General features: G+C 27.6%; 1 protein-coding gene across 14 annotated transcripts in view; it reads left to right on the forward strand.

Moving 5' to 3' along the window:
- Positions 1-21692, forward strand: part of LOC118441392 (trehalase) — a 43019-nt gene extending 21327 nt beyond the window's left edge. For 6 of the 14 annotated variants that reach the window (XM_035865706.2, XM_035865708.2, XM_035865707.2 and 3 more), the window contains 7 exons: positions 1061-1147; positions 1986-2201; positions 12047-12829; positions 12994-13127; positions 13322-13875; positions 14065-14315; positions 17786-21692. In XM_035865706.2, the coding sequence (XP_035721599.1) occupies positions 2068-2201; positions 12047-12829; positions 12994-13127; positions 13322-13875; positions 14065-14315; positions 17786-17945 (2016 nt within the window). In that variant the 5' untranslated portion in view covers positions 1061-1147; positions 1986-2067 and the 3' untranslated portion in view covers positions 17946-21692. Of the gene's footprint in view, positions 50-1060; positions 1148-1985; positions 2202-12046; positions 12830-12993; positions 13128-13321; positions 13876-14064; positions 14321-14502; positions 15678-17785 lie in introns of those variants that run through there. The other 8 variants (XM_035865703.2, XM_035865701.2, XM_035865705.2 and 5 more) reach the window with 5 other exon arrangements.
- Positions 21693-22215: the final 523 nt, after the last annotated feature.

A 22215-nucleotide genomic window follows, 5' to 3' on the forward strand; every position in this document is an offset into this window, starting at 1 on the left:
TAGGTTCTCATTGAATGACACAAATAGTGTTTGACCGACGACGATATCGGTAAGAGACATGTCGTCGTGCTCCATTTGTCTCTGTGTTTCATTCTCTCTCTGTCTCTTTCTCTCTCTCTCTCTCTCTTTCTCTCTCTCTCCCTCTCTTTCTTTCTCTTTCTCGAATTCGCCATGATCAATTTCCATTAGTTTATGAATTACGAGTAGATTTTTATTTATTTGTTTCTTTTCTTTTCCTTTTTTTTTCTTTTTCTTTTTCTTTCATTTTTCATTTTATTTCTTTTAAATTAAAAATTTATATATATATATATATATATATATATATATATATAAAGACAATCTTCTTTAAATGAGAACGTTGATATTATTTCCTTCGTTTTAATCTCAAAGATTAACCATTTTCTAAAAGCACAAAATGGCCGCCTCTGTACCATGTTTCGTCAGTAATACTAACTTAAAAACATAATATCTTGGATGTTCCATTATGTCGACAGTTAAATTTTCGAAGTGTTTAATGTTGTATCGTCGACGAGGGCCGTATTATAGTTATTTTTAGTTGTCGCCTATGAAACGAAAATGTGATTGACAGACAAGTTCGAATTTTCTTTTGAGGTCAACGAAGAACAACGCGAACCCCTTCTTCTTTTTAGGTCTATTTTGTTTATCTATTTTAGTCATCCATTATGAAGAAAAAAAAAAAAAAAAAAAAAAAAAAAAAAAAAAAAAAATAAAAAAAAAAATAAAAAAAAAAATAAAAAAAAGAAGAAGAAACAAAAGTAAAGACCCGAGGGAAAAATTTCGAATTGAACGAACGAAATTAAACGTTTATATCTGTGCAATCTAAAATTATGGTTAACGTAAAATTAAGTGTCGTCCATTTTGTTTGTGGTAGGTCGCCCACGAAAAAAAAAAAAATGAGAAAAGAAAGCAAAAAAAACCGTGGGAAATTTGAATGAGATTAACTAAATGAAACGTTTATATTTCCATACGATGTAAAAATAATAATTAACAAGTATACTCTTTTTAATTATATTTTTTCTCTTTCTCCCTTTGTTCTTAGAGAAGATGCGGCCTTGCTGCTGGAGTTGAGACCGCCTCGCAGATTACGAAAATTCGAGGGTCCACGTCCGAAACCGATAACCAGAAAGTAAGGACCTTACTAAAAAAAAAAAAAAAAAAAAAAAAAAATCAAAAAAAAAAAAAAAAAACAAACAAACAAACGAACAAACAAAAAATTTTCGGCGTGTCTCATCTATCTTCTTCCTACTATCGTCGTTAAAACGGAACTTTCGAAAAAAAAATAAAAAAAAAAAGCATGAGAGCGTATAAGTTAATGAGAACTTAGAAAAAAAAAAAAAAAAGAAAAAAAAGAAAAAGAAAGTAAGTGAAAACTGAAATAAGTTCGAACACAAAACAAAAGTAACAATAACAGCAATAACAAATAACAAAACAGAACTCTCATCCCCACGAAAGCAGAAGCGCGCGAAAAAGAAAATACAAAAGAAGGGTTGCGTTGTTGAGAGTCAAGAGTTGTATGTGTATCTATGTATATATATATATGTGTGTGTGAGTGTGTGTGAGTGTGTGTGTGTATATATATATATATATACATAATATATGTACATAGTCACAGAAATATTTACAAGTGATAAGAGACGAGCATTTATATATAAAAAAGAAGAAACCTCTACTTTCTTTCCTCGTGTTTTTCCATGTAAATAAAAACGTGCAGAGACAACTAGACTGATCTTAAAAACGCACTAAAGGAATATTTACGTAAGTGTAATATATATATATATATACATACATATATATATATATATACATATATATACATACACGCATATATAGAAAGTTAAAGGGTGGGGGTGAGAGAAAGAAAGGGTGCAAATAAGAGAAAGAACACCCTCAGTAGTAAAAAAAATAAATAAATAAATATATATATATATAATAATTAAATTATATTAAATTAAATCAAAACAAAGTCAAGAACGAAAGAAAACAGAAACGAAAAGAAGAACAAAATAAACGGGGGAAAAAAAAATAAAATAAAAAGAAAAAAGAAAGATGGCTCTGATGAATTCTTGGTCCATTTCGATGAATCATCTGATCAATGCTGCACTCACGTTCCTCATCGTTCTTCGATATTGTGCTATCGCCGCCGACGATAAGAGCAATACTAAGCCTCCTCCGTGCTCCAGGTAAGTGATTAGAAAAACAAAAACAAAAAAAAACAAAAAAATTACTAAAAATTTATATATATATATGTATCTACATGTACATATATTACATATATTATATTATATAAATGTGTATAAATACTAACGTATACAGATATATATAAGTAAGCGCGCGCGAGAGCACATGACGATAATCTATTGATGTTCTGATTTGATAGGGGAAATTTTTATTGTGGGAAAAAAAAAAAGACAGGAAAAATTCGAATGGTCTAAAAATTTCACAACAATACTACTAAACATTTTTTTATTTCCTCGAACTCCTGCACTTATACAGAAAATTATAATAATTCATGATTATAATGATAATTATCGATGATAAATAATAATTATTATTTCAGTTCGTTTTTGAATTGACATGAGTTGTTTTCGAAAGGTGAAGACGGGTTTGGTGAGGAAATTTTACAAGGAAATAAATAAGGAAAGAAAGAAATGAAATTATCATCACACACACAAATATATTCTTTTTAATTTCTTCTTTGGGAATAAATTCGAAAACGGTTTCTTTTTTATAACGAAAAAGAAAAACAAATAATAATAATAATCCAAAGAAAGAAGTCTACACTTAGTAGTCGTAAAAAAAATAAATAAAAAAAAAAAAAATAAATAAAATGAAAACAATTTTATCAGAGATTAAAGTTATATAAAATCTTAATTAATTAAAATTGCTTGAAAATAATAGGTAAATACACGTCAACAAAAATTTCCATCATATTATTATTAAATTTTAGAAGAAAATTCAAAAATCGTACAATTGTTTACGATAACTAAAAAACAAAAAGTCTTACTGGACAATTATATCGTTTAATCCATAAATAAAATTCGAATCAATTAGAAAAATGACTAATTTAGTCGATTCGAAAAAAGATATTTATTAAACAGTAAAATCATATAAGATTTTAATTAATTAAAAAATCATCGATTAGTTGATCCAAAGAAAAGAAAAGGAAAAAAAAATATTACCATCATATTTTTCCATTAATTAATTAATTATCTAATTTTTTAATTTTTATTTTTCTCTTTTTTTTTTCTTTTTTTCCTTAAACAAATTCGAAAATGATACTATTTATAGGCTTTAACCGAAGAATAATTTTGTTCAGACAATCGTTCTATATAAAATTTGATGTAATTGTAAAATTATTTAATTCGATTGAAGAAAAAGAAAATGCATTTTTTCTTTTCCCCTTTTTTTCTTTATTTCTTTTTTTTGGTTTGTTTGTTTTTTTTCTTTTTTTTTTTTTTTTTTCTTTCTTATTATTATTATATTATTTCGTATTACTTTTTCTTGCGATGTAATGTGTGTAAGGAAAAAAGAAATAGAAGAAAAAAATACGGAAAAAGAGAAAAGAGGGAGAAAGAAAGAAAAAAGAAGCTAAAGTAAAATAAAGAAAAGATGGTGGGCGGCTAGATCGTTCGTCGCACGTTGATATTTCTATGACGTATGAACGCCCACCTTTTAGTTGGTTATCGTCCAACGTTCGATTCACGTGCGTACGTTCATAGTTTCGTCGACCAATTTTAGTTTAACATATACAAAATTAAACTTTAGCTTATTCTCATCGTATATATATATATATATATTTTTTTTTCTTCGTTTTTTTTTCTTTTTTCCTATTTACCGACGATTTAATTTCACATAAATCGATTTATGTCAAATATGGACGATCTAACATCAATATAATATTTCATATTCATATTTACCAAGGGTATTTTCGGAACATATTTCATTTCATATTGAAACCACACCTATACTTGTTATCACTGCTAATTACCTTAGTTAATTAATAACCATCATTAAAAGCATCTTTTAAGATTTCGTTATGAACGAATCCATAAACACGGTCTCCGTATGTGTGTGCGTGTGCGACGCGTAATAAATCTTTAAAGTCGAAGGTTGATTTATTACATAATTTTTGATCGATTTGTTTTTGAAATATTGATACAAAAAAGGAAAAGAAAAAAAGAAAATAACATAATCCATTTCATATGAAATCATTCTCGATATAATTTTATCTTTTTTAATGTCATGCAACAACGATATCGCTTATGTGTATCTACATTTTGGATATTTAGCATGAGGCGTAATAAATCTTCAGGGTCAAAGGTTGATTTATTACATAATTTTTGATCGATCTTGTTTGGACATTTTTATACAAAAAAAAAAAAAAAAAAAAAAAAAAAAAAAAAAAAAAAAAGAGAAAAAAAAGAGAAAGAGAGAGAGAGAGAACAAACGTTGTCCATACTATACGAATTCTTCGGTATAATTTTATCTATCATTTAAAACGTCATGGAACTTTGATATCGCTTAGGTATATCTGTAGTTTTTTTTTTTCCGTGACTAAGAAAGATATCATTATTTTATATTTGAAAATTTTTCATATATATTTTTGTTTAAATATTGTATCTATAAATTTTACATGGTATAGGATAGTTACGGTACAGTTCTAAAAACTATATAGATAGTGTTTGGTAGTATAACAACAGTATAGATACTATATTTTTAATATATTATATATTATATTATTAATATATTATACTGTTATACTATATATCACAATTATATATACTATACTATTATCACAAATCTTTTCATTTTATAATAATAATAATTTATTGATTCATATCAACTTTAACTATTCTTTTTTTTCTATATTACATAATTTTTTTATATAACCAAAATAATTCGATTTCAAAGGGGTTTTAAATAAATAGAAAAAATAAAAGGGGAAAGAGAGAGAGAGAGTATATCTATGTTGTATGTTGTGTGTAAGATAATGGGCTCCCTTTTGTCACGAGGTGGACAATGTTGATTCCTACGTGTCCGTGACACACAGAATGAACCGGACGGAAATAAATGTTTTGACGATCGGCCAGTCACTCGCATTCCGTACAATTTATAGCGGACACACCTAATTAGAAGAGTTGCTCTTGAGAAGATATTATTGGAAGTCAGGTGTAATCCCTTCTCTTTAAGCAATCTGGCACGGATTTTCCACGAATGGATGATCTCACAATCTTCTTCATAAACTATATCTCCTTCTTCATCTTCTTCTTCTTCTTCGTCTTCTTTTTCAATAAGAAATCTTCCTGATGATCTCCATTTTTTATTTCTTTCAAACGAATTAAGATCTAACGTCTTTCTTGATCGTCAACTTTTTCGTCATGATCATCATGATCATCATCATCATCATCGTCGTCATCATCATCATCATCATCATCATCATCATCATTGTCTTTAACTTCTTCTTCAATTTCTTCAATTTCTTTTTCGTCTCTCATGAAATTTTCTATCGAGATAGTACGACAATTTCTACATGTAAGACGTTATATTTAATGCGCAAAGCTTTGAAGTAGTATCAAGTATAATAAAGATAAGAAGTGCAAATAATAGCTCGATTAGGAGAATATCAAGTTCCAAGAAATTAAGTTCTTTTCTTCTTTTGTTTTCTTTTCTCTTTTTCACTATTTTTATATCGTTCTACGAATGCCATATAGAGAAAAAAATATATATGTATATATATACATATATTATTTTTTGTTAATAGTAAATTCGTTTTTAATAGTAATTAATTCGTTTGCACGAGAATGATACGAGAATGATTTTATCTATTTTTATTTCTATCTAGGAGTGCTTATGATTTAAAAAGAAAGACGAAGAAATCGTAAAAAAATTCTTTTTCGATCAACTAATTTCAGACAGAGAAATAATTTCTCTCTCTCTCTCTCTCTCTCTCTTTTTTGTTTTTTCTTTCGTTTCTCTTTATTGACAAAATTAAAGTCCTGTAAAAGGCACAGTGATGCGAATAAATTGATACCATATAAAAATCACATCTGTCAATTACTTAGTTACTCTCATTAATTTGATTTATTTCTGTATCACGAAAATGTTCCCTTATTAATAATCGATAAGATCATAAATATATATCTAATTGGATATTCGAAGATATGATTAATGGGTTAAGAAAACTAAATAACTCTGTTTTACGTTTATTTAATATTTAACTTAATCTTTTATAATATTTATGAATATTTTTTCGTAATGAAGAAGAAAATATTCTATAACATTAATCTTAATCAAGAAAAACGAATTTATATTACAAACAACATTAATCATCATTATTAATCAAGAAAAATTTATTGTCTTCATACAAGTGACGACAGCAATAACAAAAAAATCATATTCTGTCTTGCTCAAAAAAACAAACAAAAAAAAAAAGAAAGGAAAAAAAGAAAAAGAAATTTTAATAATTATTTCAATTATGAATTTATTCATCACTTGTATATTTATTAATCAAATATGAATTTGTTAAATAATTATCAATTTATAGAATATACTATTTATCTACATTTTTCATTATATCACAAATTTATTAATCGTATCATAAATTTGTTAATCAATGGATTATTCATTAATTTATTAATTGCTCTTATTAAGTTATTAATCATATCGTGAATTTATTAAACATTTATAAATCTATTGATCATTTCATCATTCATAAATTTATTAAACTCTTATGATCGTTCATAATTTTTTATTCCTATATATATATATATATATGTCAAACATTTTTTATCATCTTCGATAATGTCCATTTAGTGTCCTTAACAATGAACTTGGCGAACATTAGCAAAGTAAAGAGATTTAAATTAGTGTGTTCCGCAAGTAACAATGAGCGTGACCTTAGGAAACAGCGCATTCATTCGCAACAAACGTGATCGGTATTTCGTACAACATATATAGATAATTGTATCTTTCTTTTATGTGACGTTATAACTCACGTGGACATTGCCGGACATTAATTATATTTTATAGATACATATTTCAGATATGTCGCATTTCGAAATTAATTTATAGACTTAAAGAAAGCCTGCTCGTAAGAAAAAAAAAAATTTACATGAAATAATTAATGACTTTTTCAAAATACTTCGTAAGTTTTACGAATACTGTATGTGTATACAGAGCAAACAGAGATATGTGTGAATTTTTTAAATAGTTATACTAAATGAATTGCATTCCATGTTATAATTATATACTATGTCTTATGTATAGTGTAATAGGAATAGGAATAGGAATAGTAATAGTAATAGTAATAGTAATAGTAATAGTAATAGTAATAGTAATATTTTGATTCCGGAAATTATAATAATTTAATTAACTTGTTAAAAACAAATATTACTTTTCTTTTTTTTTTTTTTTTTTTTTCATAATTATTACATGGAAGAAAGCGAAAATTTCTTTTGGAATGCACTTATAATAGAAACTCTCCTTCGTTTGTTATACTTGTTTGATTGTACTACAATTGTATATATTCGAAGTAAACTGTAGTAGAGATAGCATAGTTAAAGACTATAAAATGATCTAATCGGTTCTTCACAAAATCTGTTGCGAAAAATATTTCTATTTACTCTGACGTCATTTTTCTTGTTCTTTTTTTTTCTTTTTCTTTTCTCTTTTTTGTTTGTTTTTATTTATTATCATTTATTATTATTATTATTATTATTATTATTATTATTATTATTATTATTATTATTATTATTATTATTATTATTATTATTATTACTATTTATATTATTATACGTATTACTATTATTATTATTATAATTTTTTTCTTTCTTCAATTTAATTCGTTGGTTTAAAAAAAAAAAAAAAGGAAGAAAAAAAAAGAAAAACTGACTATAACTTGTTTTTCTTGATAATATTACGAAATTTCCTGAAATATCTAGTTTTTTATTTTTATTTTTATTTCGCGTGCCACTTTCAGTGACACCAATTCACCAATTTTGAACGTGATGTTATATTAATCGCAGTCATCGAAATTCTTTTTTAAGAACGTCTAAAGATTAAATTTTTCTCTTTACATACTTTCTTTTATATATACTTATATATATATATTTAGTGAAATGAAAAAACAAAAAAGACGGAGATTTTTTTTTTTTTTTTTTTTTATACGAAACTGAACTTTGAATAATATATATTTAAAAAAAAAAAAAGAAATAGAAAATTTTGTACGAAATTGTTGACGTGACCTTAATTATTAAGTATAAAGAAAACATTCAAAATTGATAATGAGAAATAAATTTATTTTGACAATTTTAACAGTAGGATAATAATGATAATTACAACGAATAAATATAACAAAATGATAATAAAAAAGATTTAATTTGCGTATGATATATATTCTAAAACATAGATCAACGCATAAATCTACATCGTATTCTTTGCATTCATATCTACTTTCTCGGCGGATTTTATGTTTCTCATATATTACATACTTGCGCGTTTTTTTTCTTTTTCCTTTTCTTTTTTCTTTTTTTTTCTTCTTTTTCTTTTTTTCTTTTTTTTCGAAGATGAATTAAATTTTCCTTTCCCATTGTATTTATTTAAAGTGCGTAGATTCCTTTTTTTGAAAGATTTGTTTTATCAGTTGTAAATGAAATGTCGCGCAATGTAACTCTTTACCTGATACGTATTTATACAAAACATACGAGTTACAAATATTTACATTTTATAAATGAAAGAAAAAAAACTTTTTTTTTTTTTTTTTTTTTTTTTTTTTTTTTTGTATACGACATAACTTTTTAGATAGATATGTGACGGCGTATAATATACGCCTTTCTTATATATTGATAGACTTGTGAGGGCGTATATATACGCCCCTTTCGTATAAATTTATAGACTTAGGAGAGCGTATATATACGCTCTTTTGTAGTCAAAGGGGTTAAATGATGATTTTACAAAATGATGACGTATTTTAACATTTAACGGCGATAATAAGTTCATGACCTTCGACGATCTCGTCGATCTCGTCGATTTGAAAGCTATCATTCAGCTTCGCGAAAGTTTCCAGTTTCTTTGAAGATATATTGTCTATATGTAAGAAGAAGAAACGCGACACGCATATATGCGCCGAATAAATTTCATCAATAATATTAGAGACAAACGTGCAAACCTTCACATGTATCATTATCTTCGCTCTAATTAGAAACAAAACGAATATAGAAAAAGAGAAAGAGTTCAATTAGTATAATTAATTAGTCTAATAATAACACAAAGACGTAGTAACTATTAAAAGCATGTTTTGTCCATCAAAATTATATAGGAATTCTATAGAAATTCAGCATTTTCTTTTCTTTTTTTGTTTGTTTATTTATTTATTTAGTTAGTTATTTTTCTTTTTTTTTTTTTTTTGTGGAGTTAGCAGACAAGTCATTTCGTTTGAATGTTTATTTATTTATTTAGTTAGTTATTTTTCTTTTTTTTTTCTTTTTTTTGTGGAGTTAGCAGACAAGTCATTTTGTTTGAATGATCTCGAGCGGTAATATATAAACGATATCGAATAAATCGACTTTGTACGAGAAAATGGGAGAGGAGAGTGCGGGAGTGGGGTAGTGGGATAGTGGGATAGTAGAGGAATATTGACAGGTGTTCGTACGTGTCGTTAACATTCGTCGTATTAAAAAAACTATGACGACAAGTGTTCGTGTATGTCGTTAACATTCGTCGTGTTAAGAAAACGACAAGAGTACGATCAGAGTTCTGCTGCAGTAATTTTATTAGCATCGTAATATTGATGCAATGCGTATCGTTCGTATTTCAATTTATTTATTTCAAATTGAAATAATACTTGTGACGATTTTTCTCGGCATATGGAGTAATTCGATGAGATGAAAAAGGGGAAGAAAAAAAAAAGAAAATGAAATTAAAAGAAAGAAAAAAAAAGAACAGATAGAAAGAACGTTCGATCGATAAAAAAATCATCATCGGTAATTCCCAAAAATATTTTCTTGCTTCGTATTTAAAGAAATATAAAAATTAATGAAATTCGTTCCTTCGGACAAAAAGAAAAAAAAAATGAGATAGGATAAAAACGAGAAACAAGAAATAAAAGAATCTTTATGGAAAGGAGAATCTTCTTTCGATGACATTTGATAATTTTTAAAAAACGTTTTTTTTTTCTTCGTATCTAAAAAAAAAAAGAAGAACGAAAAAGAAATTAATGAAAGTAATTCCTGTGATAGAAATAAAATGAAAATGAAGAAAAAAAGAAAATGAATAATAGAACGTTCTCGATATTAAAAAGTTCGCACGTTTTTGATAGGACGAACGAACGAATGAACGATCGAATCGAACATTCTTTAGTTCTTCTGTTTTATTTCAACAGAGAGAGAGAGAGAGAGAGAATCTGAAATTAAACAAAAAAAAAAAAAAAAGAAAGAAGGAAAGAAAAAATATCTTGAATGATGTCATCATCGCGAAATTGAAAAGATTTCAACGCAACGATCGTACGATCGACATTATTTTCGCGATCGTCTTGTGTTTGCTTTTAGAAAAAAGAAAAGAAAAAGAAGATTTCAATAGACGCGTTTGTATGTATAATATAATATATATAAAAACCTTTATATGTGTTTATATAGATTTATATAAGTACGTATATATAATGTGGATTAGAAAAAAAGTTGATAAGTTCAATCAAGTTCCTAGGTAGATTTTTTTTTTATCAATTACTTTTTCTCGAAAATTTTTATATCGATTTAAATAGTATTTATATTATAGATTATTTTATATATATATATATATATATATATATAGTTTTTATTCATATTATATTGTGTGATATGTGTGTGTATGTATATATAAAATATACTTGATGTCGTCACAAGGTTCAAAAGGTTAATTTCTTAACAAGAAATCCATATAGGGTTCTCGAAAGAACGCGAAAACGAATCAACACGTGCTTTTATCGATGAGTTCGCGAGATTCCTGACTGAGAGTCAACGAGTCATTGGAATCAATCTCTCTTTCTCTCTCTTTCTCTCTCCCTCACACTTTTTCTCTCTCGTAACTCGTAACACGTAGCTCGTGCGCAAACATCATGAACGTACTTACTTGCGTAAGCGACTTTTAACTTAACGATCGCAACGGACCGTGAAATGCAGCAATGTGACTACTCGTTACTTGTACACTTGTTCTTCTCCTCCCTTCGACGATTGCATTTTAATCGCGCCGTCGAATATGTCGTGTTGAACAATTTTATAATTTTGTCATGTTGCGCTCTGATCTAAATGATTACGAAAAGAGGAAAGAAATATTCTTAATAGCCAGGTCAATTTAAAAATCATTTTTATTCGTATTTGTTACCTTAGTATAGAATCAAGGTTATATATTTCGTGTATGTGTGTTTGCGCGCATGCGAACGCGTGTGTGTTTGTAAATTAATTATGTTCTATTTTTAAATTCGCACTGATTTAAATTATTAAAACGAAAATAATTCTTAATGAATATCAATTTAGAAATATATATATTCATATATATAGATAAACGAATTATTTATTTTTTTATTTTAAAACTAGTATACTGATTCGGAAAGATAACAAAAGGAAATAATTATAAATATAAATCTAAAAAAAAAGATAATATCTATTACTACTATTATATACAAAATCAAGGTTATCGTATGAAGAAACGTGTACTATATCAAACTACAAAGTTTACTTAAAAATTTGAAACCGTTTTCGAAATTTTTATCAAATTGTGAGATTTTACTTTTTTTTTTTTTATTTCTTTCTTTCTTACTTTCTTTCTTTATTTTTTCTTGTTTATTATCATTATTCATTTTAACTGAATGTATAATCAGTTATACATAAATGATAAATTGAATAGCTCTTCGATATAAAACGTGTCATGAATAAAATATAGACCCACGTACAAAAAAAAGAAATAATAACAAAAATATATATATATAAAAAAAAGAGCCCCCAAAGAATAAAAAATTAGAAAAACAAAAAACAAAATATGTGTGCCTTTGCAGCAATATTTACTGCCATGGCGAGCTGTTGCACAGAGTACAAATGTCGTCTATATACTCGGATTCGAAGACATTCGTCGACATGAAGATGAAGCATTCACCGGAAAAAACGCTGGCGTTGTTCCATGAATTTATGAATCGTACCGATGAAACACCAACTAAACACGAAATAGAAAATTTCGTTAACGATACATTCGATCCTGCTGGATCGGAGTTTGAAGATTGGAATCCAACCGATTGGACGGCTAATCCGAGATATTTACAAAAGATAAACGATCCGGAATTAAGGAAATTCGGTTATGATCTCAATCAAATCTGGAAGATGTTGGGTAGAAAAATGAAGGACGACGTTAAAATGAATGAAGATCGTTATTCGATCATATATGTACCTAATCCGGTTATCGTACCAGGCGGCAGGTTCCGCGAATTTTATTATTGGGATTCATATTGGATTATAAAAGGATTATTATTATCGGATATGTATGAAACGGCAAAGGGTATGTTGACCAATTTTGTTATGATAGTTGATAAGATTGGTTTCATTCCTAATGGCGGTAGAATATATTACACAATGAGATCTCATCCACCCTTACTTATACCAATGGTCGATGAGTATCTTCATGTAACGAAGGATTATCAATGGCTTGATAAATATTTTTGGTTGCTCGAAAAGGAATTTAATTTTTGGCTAACCAATCGTACCGTTGACATTGAAAAAGATGGCGTCAAGTATACCCTTGCTAGATACCATGAGGAATCATCTGGACCAAGACCGGAATCCTACAGGTGATTGTCTCTTTATCTTCTCTTTCATCGGTCGTTTTCAACCCTTTTTTTTTTTTTTTTATTCATTTTATTTTTTTTTTTCAACGACCTCTAACAAATACTTACGTAGAAAATGATATCTCGCCCGCGTGAGAAATGCCTTTCTTATATTTATCTCAATATAGGGAGGATATTCAAACCAGTCAAAGTTTTCGTACAACCGAGGAAAAGGAGAATTATTACACGGAATTGAAAACAGCTGCTGAAACTGGCTGGGATTTCTCTAGTCGTTGGTTCATACTCGATGGAACCAATAAAGGTAATTACACAACAGAGAAAAAGAAAGAGGATACTCCTGCCCCACAATCATATGTATCTTCGCCTTGCTGTTTTTTTTTTTTTTTTTTTTTACTACCCTTCATAATTCATATGATTTCGACAATTCAATGATCCTTCCGTTATGAAAATCCTTTCTAAGTGGTCACAGTAGTGAGTTATCCTGACGTTTTTTAGGTAACTTAACCAATCTGAAGACGAGATCCATAATACCAGTTGATTTAAATTCGATATTATATCGGAATGCAGTACTGTTAGCTAAGTATAGTCAAAGATTAGGTAATTTTTCCAAAGCGGCATATTATGCGAACATTGCCGAGGAATGGAAAAAAGCTGTGACCGCTGTGTTATGGCACGACGAAGTTGGTGCTTGGTTGGATTACGATATAATAAATGAATTAAAGAGGGATTACTTTTATCCTACCAACATCTTGCCACTTTGGACATTTTGTTATGACCTCAGTAAAAAGGAAGAATATGTATCGAAGGCATTAAAGTATCTTGAAAAGAATCAAATAATGTTGAATGTCGGTGGAATACCAACGACATTGGAACACTCCGGTGAACAATGGGATTATCCTAATGCCTGGCCCCCTCTCCAATATTTCGTTATAATGTCCTTGAACAATACTCAAGATCCATGGGCCCAAAGGTTAGCCTATGAGATAAGTGAAAGATGGGTTCGCAGTAATTATAAAGCTTTCAACGAAACGCACAGCATGTTTGAAAAGGTGAAAGGCAAATTTTATTCTCATTGCAGATAGATAGATATATACATGTATACATACATACATACATACATACATACATACATCATACATACATACATACATGCATGCATAAGTTGGATTCCTCTTGCTATCCGCCATTTTCTTCTTTTCCTATAAGATTGCATTATCTTTAAATTTTCCTTTCGACAGTACGACGCTACAGTTTTTGGTGGTTATGGTGGTGGTGGAGAATACGAGGTCCAACTTGGTTTTGGCTGGTCCAATGGTCTCGTCATGATCCTACTCGACAAATATGGTAGTACCCTAACCGCGGTAAACAAATTCACGTCTGATAAAGTTGAGTACAGTAGTGCACCACAGCAAGTTGTTGTATCGACTGCTGGTCAAGTGATGACAGGTATTCTTGCCCTCATCATCTCGCTCGCGGCAGGATTTATAGGGTGAGGTGAGTGAACGACGTCAGTCGAAATGTATTTTGATTATGTGTATGTATATATATACACACATAAAAAAAAATAATAATAACAATTCTTTTTCAAACTGCCTCTTTACCAATATTCCTTTTTTCTCTTTCTCTTGTAACGATATTATTAAAAAAAAATTTCTTTTTTCTTATTTATGTTTCAGATATCAATGTGGTTTTAATCAACTAGGAGAGTATTTATGGACAGAAAAAAGCATAAAAAAAAAAAAAAGAAAAGAAAAAAATAATAGACACGAAATATTTATGATTAGTATGAAAATTATATTATAATAGGGAAATGTCAGTAGGTATATATACATGTGTGTTGTGTGTGTGTGTATCGATGTGTATATAGGGATAATTTCGATTTGGAGATCGAAAATGGCGACCGGATTTTTTGTCGATACGTATGTACAAAATGGCGGATGATTGGGACAAGGATGACGAACTTCTTCGTAATTTTTGTTCTTATTCCTTCATCGTTTTTTTTTTTTTCTTATATAAGTCGTTATTTCTCCATAAAAAATAATAATTGCTTTGCATTTAATCAATGCGCTTGTTTTTTTTTTTTTTTCACGAAAAAAGAGAGTATATAAATATTAATCAATGAATAATACAAATATTTTCTCTCTTTGTTTCGCCGTATTAAAATCATAATTAATAGAATGATATGAAATTAATACGCATATACACGCACACGCATACGCACAATAGTATTTTTTTTATATACATCAATATACTTAATCATTGCATATTTCTAATATATAGTTTAGGTACTCTGTGATTACGAGGAACTTTTCGCTGGTCGATAAATCAAGTTCCAAGAAAATGATTCCTTCCTTGCATGATCTATAAATATATTACTATCATCTTCTATGCTTCTTTAAACAATAACGAAAAAAAAAGGAGAAACGATTTTTTCTTTTCTTTTTCTCTTTTTTCCTTGCAAGAATTCTATCGAATTTTTTGCACGTCGATTGACAGTCTCAGACAGTATTTAATATTTCTCTTGTGATTCACTTTGGTATTATATTCAATTTGGTAACTTTATCAGTAATATTTTCTGTATAAAATGAAATAAAATGAAATGAAAAAAAAAAGTAGGATGATAAAACAATAGAGACATTTGCAAATGTCTTGCAAGAAGTATAATTTGTAGGAAGAGAGAGAGAAACATACACATCGAAAGTTAAAGCAGAGATCATCGTGAATTATTTTGTTAATAATAATAATAATAATAATAATAATAATAATAATAATAAAAAAAGAAATTAAAAAAAATAAATAGAAATTTGAAAATTTTAAAGTTATAGGGTAATAAAATGTATGTGGACGAATATGCTGTATATGGCATATATATACATATATACATATATATACAGCATATAAATATATATATATATATATATATATATATATATATAAATGTTATTGTTATGAAAATATTAAAAAAGAAAGAAAAAAGTACGCAAAGGATAAGCTTATCTAATCAGAAGAGCGTGCCTTAAGATAATTTGTTTTTCGTGTAAATGGCTAAAATTATAAGTAATTGGGCAATGATTTGTCGTATATTATCGGAGGTAAAAGGAATTACGAATGATAAAAAAAGAAGATAAAGTAATGCTTGAGAAAGATAATTTTCAATTAAGATTGATTATATATATATACGCATGTACATATATTTTGTTTTATTTTTTTTTTTTTTTTTTTTTTTTTTTTTGTTTATTTTCTCGTAACATCGCAATAATTTTGATCTTAATTCTACTAAAATATTAAAAATTTCCATAACCCCTTCCCCTTCACCGCCCATTATTAATATAAACATGATGATGAAATCACATTTATGGGAAATATATATTTTATTGCATGAATTATAAATAAGTTTTGGCAATATCAATTCTATATTATTATATAATATCGAAAAAGGAATAAAAGTTAAAAGAATTAAAAATGCATGTTACGAGAAAATTAAATATTGTTTCACATATATATATATATATAAATATATATGTAACATTTTTTTCCTATTTTTGTTTGTTTGTTTGTTTGTTTTTCCTGTTAAATTAGACCATTTTAAATTAAAAATTAAAGCATGCATCTCTTTCAAATTTTTATACCCACCATAAACAAACCGTTATATCCAAATTTTTTGTCCTATGACACTTAATAAATTCGAAAACAAAAATAATAATGATAACAATATTACTAATAATAATAAAAATAAATAAATAAATAAACTAAGAAAAAAATATATGTAACCATTTATAAAATCTTTTTTATAATATTTCCTATCCTATACAAGTGCATGAATAATCTGTTAATAAATCTTACATGAATTAATCGTTTGGACGCGAGAGAAAATTAATATTAAATTGATTTGTAAGTAATGTTAAAATTGGGTTTCGATTATTGTTGGCATTGATTACTTTCGGAAACTGGTAAGTCTATGTGTAACTACATTAATTTATTTAAATAACAAAATGTTATTTCTTTGATCGTTTTATTTTTTTTATAATAATAATAATATGAATAATAGTAATAATATCAATGCCTATGTTCAAATACAAACTCCATGTTGGTACTACTAGAGTCAAACGAGATCCGCCATTTTATTATTCATTTAATCAAAAAAATCGTATAATGGGTTAGATAAATAAAATTATTATTCTTGACTATATATTCTCTTAATACTCGTCCACACGTACGTACGTGCTTTCCTTTTTTTTGTGTATAATATATATAAAAAAAAAATACTAGTCAAGGTTATTCGTAACAACTGTACGCGTTGGCGCATTAAATATAAAAAAAAAAAAAGTACAAATGTTCCCACATACTAATTAATATCCTTGGAAACGTAGTAAAATTCTGATTGCATTAATTTTCCAATAGAGGGAACTACCATATCAAATCCTTGAATGTTTTAATTTCTCTTCGTTTCTAGGATGTTAATTCGTATTTCGTAATACTGTAATAAATGTATCATGAATGTTATCATGTCTCTAGTATCTATAACAGAACAGTTTGTTCATTGACTCAATAATTTTGCCGCCTCGTAAGTCCCGCGAAAGTTTAAAAAGCAACTTCTTCTGATATACAAAATGTTACTGTTTAACAATAAAAAAAAAAAAAAAAAAAAAAGAACAAACAAACAAACAAACAACTTTTTTTCTAGAAAGTATTTACCAACACAATAACTTTGTGTTTTATTTTCTGTTATTAAGTAAAATAATCTCATAAGAAAAACGTATCGTTACGATCATGTACTATCTTGTTATTATTTTAATTGCTAGAAAAATAAGAAAAAAGTGAAAAAGAAATTTTTCCCAGAAATATTTCACGATCTCTGCTTAAGTATTTTCGATAATCGTCGAAAAAGTTTCTCTCCCTTTTATAAAAATTAGGCAATAATGATTTACGTTAATCTTTATAATCTAAATTTTTGTATAGTATTGTTTTTTTTTCCAGTATGGTGATGTACAAGCGCAGACAGTACAGCGTGCCAGGACCGTCAACATTGGGTAGCAAAAAAAAATATGGGCCTCCCGATAATAACGTCTATCGGAAAAAAATCGCTTATACGGAATTGAAAGATATGAATAATGATTGACGAACCTGATTGTTTAGAACTCGGCTGGCTATATTGTCGTTAGAAAAGAGTTATTAGAAGAAAAAAAAGATATAGATATACGTCATACATAGTACGTCGTTTAAGAGGAATTAAAAGAAAATGCTCTTATATAAGTATAAAGAATGTAATGAGAGAAAGAGAGAAAATGTGAAGAAGAAAAAGATGAAAAAAATAGTGGCCTCAGGGACGTGATTCAAGCAAAACTTTCGAATGTGTTAGACAAAGAGAGAGAGAGAGAGAGAGAGAGAGAGAGAGAGAGAGAGAGAGAGAAAGAGAGAAAAAAAAGGTTTAAGGATTGCGAGTTAAACTTGGTTTAACAACAGAACAAAAAAATGGATCAGATTAGATGACGTAAAATATATCTAAAAAAAAAGTTCAGATGTGATGGATCTTCGATACCGTCCAACGTGTCTTCCTACATTGACTAATAATAATTGAAAATTCAGTTTTAAAATGGCCGCTGGCGGCCTTTGAAGACACGTCTAAAAAGGTTTCGAGGTCTTTCATTCGTCGTCGTCATCGTCGATCGTTAAAATCCTTTGGTTCTTATCCTATTCATCATCCGCCATTTTGACGGGACGCCTACGATGGAAAATCAAGATGGAGAATCAGGATGGAGAATCAAGATGGAGAATCAGGATGGAGAATCAGGATGGAGAATCAAGATGGAGTATGTGTCGAGTGAAAATATTGGATGAATGAGACGAGTTGAAATAGACAACAAAAAATGAAAAATAAGAAAGATGCGGATAGGTATCCCTACGTGTGTGTGCGTGTGTTTGTGCGCGCGCGTGTGTATGTGTGGATGGCTGGGTGGATAATATCTGTGAGTTATATAAGAGAGAAAAGTGTGCGAAATAAAATTCGTGGATTATCTTGTTCCTAAGTAGAATGTTTTCGTTTGAGATATCGTTGTTTGCATCTTTTACAAGATGAAAGAAATTCACAAACAGCAATGGCAAAAGACGATTTTCGTAATTGTGTGTGTACGACATATATAATGGCATATATAGTTTTCTGTTATGTATGTATGTGTGTGTGTATGAGAGAGAGAGAGAGAGAGAGAGAGAGAGAACATTAAATCAAAATCGACAAGTTCGCCGAGGTTTACATGAAAAATGATTTTTTTTAGGCCAGAATTAAAAGATTTTCAAGCTGCGAATATTTCTTCTCAATTTTCTCTGTGGTTTTTTTTTATTTCATTTTTTTTTTTTTTGTTTTATTTCATTAAAAACTTTTGCACGCACTCACACACGTGTACAAACGGTATTCTACGAATTGATATCTATTTATTTTTCACACGAACGCGTCGTCATGTGTTTTCTCATTTACTCTAATTAATATTATTATTAATTCTACTTCCACTTTTCTTTCGTAATTATTGTTGTTTGAGAATTATTTTTTTTATTTTTTGTATTTTTTCTTTTTCTTTCTTTTCTTTTCTTTTTATTTCTTTTTTTTTATTTTTCTCATTGATTTTAACGAACGATGAATGACGATGCTCGATCATAATTAGGGGATGGTTAAAAAAGATTCGAATAAAAACGAAAAAATCTTCAGTGTTTAGTAGTATGCGTGAGTGTGAGTGTCTGCGTGTATGTGTGTGTGTGTGTGTGCGCGCGCGCGCCCGCACTTACGTGTATACATAAAAAAGATAAATAGGTGAGTGCGTTTGTACTTTTATTGACGTCATTTCACATAAACTCGTCTATCCCAAGGAACACTCTGGTTTTAATATTATTATTAGTACTAGCATTATTATTATTATTATTATTATTATTATTATTATTATTATTATATAATTATTACTATTATGTTATTATTACATTATTTAGCACATATCGTCGTGTCAAAATGTCGTACAAAACACATATAACAATCACATACGTCCAATTATGGGGGTAGTAGGATTTGTTCTTAATTTTTTTGTTTTTTTTTTAAGACATGCGATATATACGAGCGCAGGATAGATAAAAATATACATATTATATGTTTTTAATCGAAAGAAAAATGTCGTGTTTAAGAGATTCTTTGTTAGCTTTTCGTTTTGATTTCTACATAAAAATCGTGTATCTCAGTGATAATAATTCATAGAAAGTGATGGAAATAGTATTTCCACAATTTTATTAAGTTTTCTACTAGTATGTAAATACACGAAAATATTTATCCTTCTTTCTTTATTTTACATGTTATTTTATTTTATTTTATTTTATTTTATTTTATTTTATTTTATTTTATTTCATTTTATTTTATTTTATTTCAATGGGAAAAAAAACAGTTTGATTGATAGAATTAATAACTTAAAGAAGAAGTCTTTAGCTTCGATAATTCGTACTGTAATAAAATAAATAAAAAAATAAAAAAATAAATAAAGAAATAAAAAAAAAACATAAAAAAACATAAAAATGAATAATCAAATTCTCGCGCCATTTTATTCTGCGCTCTTTCTAGCTTTAATTGAAAAGCAAAAAAAAAAAAAAGAAAATAGAGATTAGATCTTTCAGACGCTTTCGAAATTAGATTTATTTTGTATGTATATATATATGTATATGTATGTATATACGTATATGTGCACGTATGTATATAATTATATTAATAACCGATCGATTTATTTAATAATTATCTATCATAATTATTTACGCTATTTCCATCACAACGTGAGAATCGATCGATTGATTCTTGGAATTATGATCATTGTGTAAATCCTGCGATGAAATAATGCGAATGATTTTTTCTTTCTTTTTTTTTTTTTTTTTTTTTTTTATATATAAAGGAATAAACAATAATCGATCAGAAAAAAACAAAAAGAAACAAAATCGTAAGATTTTGACCAGAGTAATGAATAAATGTAATTAGCATAAATTTGTTTTTAGAAAAGGACGAATGATTCAGTCAAATATTTTCAAAAGCAAAAACAGAATATATAAATAAATAACCATAATTCATGTAATGAAATGAATGAAATCATATTGTAGCTGGCGAATATATATATATATATATATAAAAGGAAAGAAGATTAATGTGTACGAGTTAGATAATCGCCATTACGATGCCGATTTTTCGCAGGATTTTTTGTCTTTTTAAAAATAGTTTATGTATGTGTACGTAAAATGCTCTTAGATAAATTATTCACGAGAATGTTGTATTTTTACGAATATTTTTATAAGCGTGCGTGTTTTCACCCAACATCCAGATATTTTGAAAAAAAAAAAAAGAAAAAAGGATAATAATAATTTTGTTGACTGTGAAGAGTTTTTTTCTTTTCTATTCGACGAGAGAGCCAATAGAAATCGAGGGGATAGGAAGGGAAGATGTAAAAAAATAAAAGAAACTCAAGGATGTTCGTCGAACTATTAAAAAGTTCAAAATAAAAACAATAAATTAAGAATTGACGAAGCTTCGTTTTTCTTCTTTTTTATTATTATTATTATTATTATTATTATTATTATTATTATTATTATTATTATTTTATTATTATTATTATTATTATTATTAATAAATTTTATTATCTATTGTGATCGAAAATTTGGCTTCTATTTTCGAAAATCTATGTTCCTCGAATGAAACAAAAAATCGGCCATGGTGCTGCCTTTATGTAAATAAAATATTATCGATTGGATGAAAATTTGTTCAATTTTTTTTTTTTCTTTAAAATATACTTAAAATTTTCTTACACATTGGAAAAAATAATAAAGAGAGATAGATAGATAGATAGAGAGAGAGAGAGAGAGAGAGAGAGAAAGAGAAAAAATATAGAAGGTAAGTAGTAAATTCCTAAAATTATTGGATAAAGAAAATAAAAAATGGAGTCTTATTGTTCCTTAAGAATTATTTATATTTATTCACAGTACTACGTAACAACAAGGGGAAAAAGAGATAGATGATAGAGATAAATAGAAAGGAGAAACAGAGAGAGAGAGAGAGAGATGGAGATGGAGATGGAGAAAGATAGAGAAAGAGGGAAAGAGAGAAATACTGAATCAAACAGATGCATCTCCATATTTGGTGTATGATTATTCGAACGCGTAGATTAGAATTCACGTTGAGATTAGAGCATCCATTTGTGACAATACAATTGTATAATACTTATCATTGTTAAAAAGAGAAAACAAAGATATTATTTTATATATTGTTTTGAATTCGATTGATCGAACTTTCAATTTTGCTTTTTGCAAATACATGATATATATATGTGTGTGTACATATATACATATACATACACACCATATAGCCAAGAAATAAATTTCAT

Source organism: Vespa mandarinia, chromosome 11 (genome assembly GCF_050613455.1).
Source record: "Vespa mandarinia isolate Hongniang chromosome 11, ASM5061345v1, whole genome shotgun sequence".
Classification (NCBI taxonomy): Eukaryota; Metazoa; Arthropoda; class Insecta; order Hymenoptera; family Vespidae; genus Vespa; species Vespa mandarinia.